This window comes from Antrostomus carolinensis, unplaced genomic scaffold (assembly GCF_000700745.2).
Source record: "Antrostomus carolinensis isolate BGI_N321 unplaced genomic scaffold, ASM70074v2 Scaffold24912, whole genome shotgun sequence".
NCBI classification, from domain to species: domain Eukaryota; kingdom Metazoa; phylum Chordata; class Aves; order Caprimulgiformes; family Caprimulgidae; genus Antrostomus; species Antrostomus carolinensis.
The window spans coordinates 1-6980 of record NW_010300512.1 but is presented as its reverse complement, the minus strand read 5'-3'; the positions used below and the strand labels follow the sequence as shown (position 1 = coordinate 6980).

Here is a 6980-nt window from a genome sequence, read left to right as displayed (position 1 = left end):
AATCTTTGTTTAACTGCAATGATAAGATGGCTGAAGAGCAACAGCCTCTCTTAATACCAGAGCTAACTTTGCTACAACAAAGATGAATCCGAGTCCAGATTTATAACCACAGAAATGTAACAAATTCAGACCTGCAGCATCAAGAGGAACCATTGCTACATAAAGACAAACTGAGCTTAGTGCAAAATAGCCTACTTTCCCTATTTTAAAATAATTTACCTGGAGATATAGCTCTGTGGAACTGATACATGTCTTCTCCAATCAGTTCTTGTGCAACCTGCTTAATCTTCCGACGGACAGCATCTAGCTTGACTTCAGATTCACTTAGTATTTCTTCCCCATTGGGAGCACTGCAATCATAAAACAGAAACTGAAAGAGCAGCTTTCAGAACACGAGCAGTTAAAAAAATATTACACGTGTTCTTTTACTAACCAATACATTTTCAATGGCTTCAGGAAAAAGCAAAACCAACACTGGAATGAGAAACAATTTAAATTTCACTGATACCTACTGCAGATTCTGAAATTCTGTAGATTCTTACCATGAAAGTAATCAACCAGACAAACACAGTCCTGGTAGCACGACGTTTATTCCACACTAGAATTTAAATTATTGCTTAATAAGAGCAATGATAAACACACACAGAGGCTTCAAAAAAGTATTCCAAAAAAATAGCAGTATTTGCAGAAGTCCTCCAACCTCTTTAAAAAAAAAATTTAAAAAATCATCAATATTTTGCAATACATTACAGTATTGCAAAATACAATACATGATCTACTTCCACATGTGATTTATTTTTAGGAAGTAATTACAGACTATGCTATTCAGGAACAGCTGAAATATCTGATTCACAACCACAACGTATAGTTGGCATTTAAAATCTAGTTTATCTAATTTCCTTTAAACTTTCCCCTCCCCATCCCCAAATAATCTATATGGTATATTAGTTTACTGTCTATTTAAAGAACTACTGATAGACTGGTCTCAAGAAAACATTTAAAAGCAAACAGAATTCTTAAAATAAAGCCACAATAATAGCAAAAAGCAAAGGAGAAGGAAATAAAAACACAGCATGGAAAGCTTCCACTCTCACAAAACCAGGAATGTCTTACAAAACAGGAATCTAAAATTCAGACTAAAGAGGAGTTTTTTGTTGTTTTTTCCTTTACCAGTTCCCAGCTATCTAGCCCCTGCAGTGGGAGTAGCTATTTACAGTCAAGGCTGTAGCAGTTACTGGAATTATCACAATGCCTCTTGCAGAAGAAGACCAAGTTAAAAAGAGGGCAACTTCATAATCTCTATTTATAACTGTTACTACTACAGTAACTATAAATAGTTACTATTACAGCAGAAATGCATTGATAGGTAACAAAAATAAATTAAATTAAAAATAAAAGGAGCAGGGAGAGCTGTTACAACTAACACGTTAGACACATACAGTAAACATTTTATACAACAGGCTATGCAAAGATTCAAATTTTCCTGTTACTCTTCTAGTCTGTCTGTGGCTTCCAAAGATTGCTTGAAGGCTCGTGAGAACACAAAACAGGTAGAAGCTCAAAAACTTCACACAAAAGCCTCTTAGGTTGCAATATGTATTGAAGTAAACAGAACTCAGGTCACCTCCTCTTTGCACTGATGACCTAGAGTGGGCTTCAAAAAACAAAATGGTGCAGTAACTGCAGAGGCAACCTGAAGGAAGGGTGCATGCTCTTCTCTTCCCAGCTTGCTGAAAGCTGGAAAGCTCTCATCTGCTCTTATATTCTACTACTCTGATCCTGTTTAATGCATCAATAAAACCAACTGAGAAACCTGAACTAGCACCTTTTAATTCTCTAACTGGAGCGTGCATTCATTAGCTCACATCCACCATAAAGGATGTTTATGGGAAGCTAATGAAATTCCTCTCAATAGAACATTGCAGCTACTAATGACAAAATACAGAGAACACTGCAAGGCAGCTTCTAGGTTTCTGTGAATACTTTCAGGCTCAATGTGACTCACCTGGTAAACCTGTGGAGTAGAAATATGGTTCGTTTGCTTTCGATAGTTATATCACGACTGAGCTTCACGAGCCGTTCGTATTTATCGTGCCTGGTGTCAAGCTCCAGCTGAAACGCTGCAGAGTCAATCGTTACAGTGAGAAGTGTGGTTATTGTATGGTGATCACATATATACCTTGTAGGGGGAAGGACAGAGAGCCTGTGCTACAGTAACTGCCTACCAGAGCTACAAAATTCATCACTAATACTACTTTGTTTCATAAATCAGGTTTAAATACACATCAACCCTGATGATGTTTCAAGGTAGCCCAAATAATTTTAAGGTAAAATACTTGTTTTAACTAGTAAAATCTATTCTGCAATACTGCTGTTCAGGAAACTGACTTAAAATTTTACCCAAATTCAGCAAGATAAATTTAAAAATAAAACCCTACAATCATTAGTAAATAAGATTCACTAGTTTCTATTAAAAAAAAAAAAAAAGGCATGTGACTAAGGCACATACACTGTTAAAAGTGCACCATTTAGTAAAAAGAAAAGTTGCATTTCGCATCCCAGCTAGACTTGGCCAAAAGTTAACTAATTTAACATCTCTAAGAACTTGAAGTACTAAAGGAAAGTGAGATTAATCACGTAAAATAAGATTTCTGGCTTACTGATGTAAATTCTCTTTGTCTAACTACAACGAACACAGAGAAGAGAGACTGTGTATCTGGTTACCACAGTCAAACATTATGAACGTTTCACAGAGACCATCAACATTTTATAGACCATTATTCCACTAAATAAACCATTAATAGGTATTTATAAGAAATCTAGCACATTTCCTACATAACTGTCTGAGGTGTTAAACTGTCTATGCGAGAGGATGGTGAAAATAAGCTAAGAGGCTATATTTTTAAAGGGTTGGACAAGTCCATATTCTTTAGAAAAGAGTATCAGTTTGCTGGCAAGTAAAGTCTAGATGAAGCTACGAAAATAACTGTATTTCTCATTGCCTTGACAAAAACTTGGTTCCTCTTATTTTGTTCGGTTCTCCCCAAACTTCTTCTGAAACTCTAAGACAAGTCACAAGTGCTCCAACTGATCTTTTAAATCTTTCACATATCTGGTTTATGTGTCTCTTCTAAATTCTGAGAGTCAAGTCCACCACTGAATTATCATCAAGAAGAAATTTTCCCTCAGAGCATAGTGACAGGAACATGAGGGAGGGTGACTGGTACTTTCCTTCGTAGGATGCCATATATGACATTTCCAATGACCACTTACAGATTTCATCTACCAGGAGATTCACTACTCTGAAGATCTACAGTATTAGCTGTGCCCCTAGTCTCTTCTGGACAGCTGTGGCTTTTAGACTTTTATGTTAGATTTTAAACCTGTTAGGGACTACTAGGAAGTATTGTGTGACCTGAAGTAAAACACAAACAAATACAGTACTCTCTAGCCTAAAAGGATGCAAGAAAACCTACTGTACTGTTGCCTAAAATTGCAGAGGATTAGAACTTGGGAGATTCTCCAGGCTAACACATAGAGACCACACAGCCATTTCCTCCACACATTCCATTCTAAAGCCTAATCTATCACTGAAAGCAAAGACTCGGACTGTATTGATTTTGTGGGTGCAGAATCAGACCATTAAAAATGATACTTAATAAATCTTAACCTTACAAACCAAGATACTATCCACTCGCTGTATCACTGAGCTTTTATATTTAAAATGTATTAAGCAAAAAAGGTGTAACTGCTCCTTTGTTTTTTATTCATTATTAAAGACAATTTTTCATTAATTGTTTTGAAATCTTTGGTGCCAACAGATAACTATGTCAATTCAAGTACAACATTTTTCCAAGGAGATGGAAAAGAGCAAAATGTGTATAACATGTAATTTCACACATTAAGTTGTTTAGATTCATGCAACATAGAAATAGTGCACCACTCTGGTTCACCTTACACAGCCTGCTCAATCATAACCCATCTGGAGGACACTTTTTCTTAATGCTTGTGCCGGACAAGGAAACAAAGGCCACCAGTGTCTCTGTCTCTGCAATACTAGTGCAATACAAAAAGCGGATCTTTGAAAGGCTGAATAAACCATGTCCCTTATATCCTTTCTGAAATTAACCAAACTGCTGACTGGTATCATGGGAAAGGAGGGAAACAAGTGTTTTTTTGAATCTGAATGAATAGCAACCTTATCATAAATTGATATGCTTAAGGGTGAAAAATTAAAGTTGAAAGTACAGTTGCACCACTCAATTCAAGCCCAAGTGTATGTAAGTTATTCAATATAAAAGCTCAGGGGTCAAAGTTAATCATCTGCCAAGCTGACTTACACAGAAAAAATGAAACATCTGTTTTAAAGAAAGCAAGGAAATTATATGGTGTTGAAGTGACCATCTGTAACAGCCACCCAGCTCTTACTTCTTCACCCTCATTAGCTTCATAAAAAATAGGTGGGACAGGGAAACTTTTACACTAAGAATTAATCTGTTCTCTGTGTCACATCTCCTTCATTCTTCTGTCAAGGTTTTTTATTTCTGAAGCTCAACTTTGCCTTGTTAGGGCTTGTCTAATGAGAAAGTTCAACTGAATTTACTGGAGTTTAAACCTGGTTTTGTGCAAAATCCTATAAAAACAACTGGATTGGAGGGAAGTTTACATTTGCTGAAATATAAGCTAATTTTAAAAGGGCACTCAAACTGAAATAAGTGTCAACATACAGGTCTGTATTAGTTAAAGTCAGTTAAACTCTAAAAGTGCATCTATAAACAGCTACCAAATCACAAATCAATGCATCCAGATTTACATTAAGTAGCCTAGCCATCTATGCAACAGAGTTAAGGCCAACAGCTAAGAGCCTCCTCAGTCTCCATCCCTCTTGTAGCCTTCTCCTCCTTCTTTATCCCCATGGCTCAGATTTTGCATCACAACTCTGCAGATCTTATAGTTTTCTGCCACCAAAGGGCCTGGTCACCTTTGTCTGGCTGCACACTTAGGCAGTTTGCTTAGCATCAGGTTCAGCACAAGTGGGGAAGGGAGGGGGAACAGCAGGGAGGATGGAAAAGGGAGCAAGTGGAACAATGTGAAATCCCACTCTCAGGACTTTACTGCACAAAAAGCAAAACACCAAGATCTAAATGTATGAAGCATGAGTCCAACTAGTTTCAAGTTTCTCCTCCAGAGAAAGCTGGTTTATTCCATCACTAAATACTAGTAATTTCCTAGTAATTTTTACACCACGTTTTTATAATCTGTCTTTCCAAATGCTTACTTACATTTAAAAGATGTCATCAAAGCTGAAGATGGATTAACATTCTCTTTTTCCTCTCTTCTTTGACCATGCGGAAAATTGTCATGCTTTCGTTTTCTGAACCCACCCGATCCTATTAATAGGAGATACACACAAAAAAGTATATTTAAAAATGAAGTAGTTTGACAGAGCACAAGCAGCATCACAGTGCTGTCTTCAGAGCATTCCTGACTGCAGCCATATATTACAGGATAGAATAAGGTAACTGGATAAACCTTATTACCAACTGACTTCATCTTCACATTAGCATGCTACTTTTTCCACCACATTCCTAGTGAAAATTAGAAAAAAATCCTACCAGTTTCAATGGATGAGTGTGGCAGGATCCTAAATATATATATATATTTTTAGTACATCTTCACACCCTTTTATTTTTCCTTTCTGTAAGGGAATGGCTGCATGGACATCCCTGTGTGAGCAAGGACCTACAGGATTAGACCTTTTCCTCCCTCCCCCTTCCTTTTTCTTTTAAAAATTATTTTAAATATTCAGCTTGACAGGAGTAATTTAAACTACAAGTTTTTAATTATTGTAATTATTTATGTCATGGGTCTTCAGTAATCAGAAAGAGCAGCAAGGCATAATGGTAGCAGACTACCATTATCCAGGTATGCAGGTTTAGCTCCTGCAGTATAGCATCTTAGGACCTTACACTCTGCCCATTAACCATTTTCTTCTCTTTTTACCTTGATATAGCTGTTCCCTTCAACTGGTCTTATATGCCTCTTCCTTAGGCTCCCTTTTCAAATCCTTACCCAGAACTTATCTCTTTTGGACTGTGTTTTACTACCGATTTATACCTTACACTGTTTCTTCCTTCCTCCACCTAGGACTGAGTCATTCATGTTTGAACCATTCCTCCCTCTCTCTACCTCCTTTTTGTGACAGCTGTACACTTTGTGTTCCTAACAGAGGCCAAAATTTGACAGACTCTTAGATACAAGCATACCTTTTTGAATATGCGAAGTTCTCTCAATTTCCTTAAAAGAACAAAAGGAAGCTACTTAAAAGTTACAGGCGAACACTGGATTTTAAAATGCTTCCGTTTAATTGTTTATTATCCCAAACCAAAACCAGAAGTGGGCGTAGTTACTTTCCAAAAGAGGAAACTGAAAATCATTTTTTCCTTCTTTTCTGTTAGGACATAAGTTCAGGGTTTTGTTTTTCCTGCAGCAGCTGAAAACATTACAAACAGAACCCCTAAAACAGTGTAGAGAATTAAACTCTCTGCAGTATTGCCAAAGTTGGGAACACCACAATGACCCAACAGGAAAAAAACAGTCCCCCCTGAAGCAGGGAGGGAAAGATAAGAGAGAGAGGAGAGGTTCCACTGAGTAACCATCAAGTTTAGTAACACCAAACCACAGATGGCAATAAGAGTAACTTAGCCTTAATTTTAAAAAATGCAAAAATAAGAATAAAAAAGTCATCTTCCTTGTTGCAGAGCCAACGTTCCGGCTGAAGGAAGGGCTGATATTGGAAGTTATTACCGCTACAAGCACTTCGCGGGCCTAACGCACACTCTGCTTCTGGCTGCAGCAACCGCCTTTCTGCCGCCGAGGCTGCGGGATCCAAAGCCCCGTTCACAGACACACCCGTGCGGCCGGGCGCGAAGGCGGCAGCACCGCGGGAGCGACGGTCTCTCCCAGCCCAGGGCAGAGTG

General features: G+C 37.8%; 1 protein-coding gene across 1 annotated transcript; it reads right to left on the bottom strand.

Moving 5' to 3' along the window:
* Window positions 1–219: 219 nt before the first annotated feature.
* LOC104521233 (translin-associated protein X-like) lies at window positions 220–5390 on the bottom strand (the record flags this gene model as incomplete). The annotated part of the gene is made up of 3 exons (XM_029083803.1): window positions 220–350; window positions 2006–2120; window positions 5283–5390. Coding segments are annotated over 3 exons (354 nt in total), but the record flags the coding sequence as incomplete, so codon positions are not given.
* Window positions 5391–6980: the final 1590 nt, after the last annotated feature.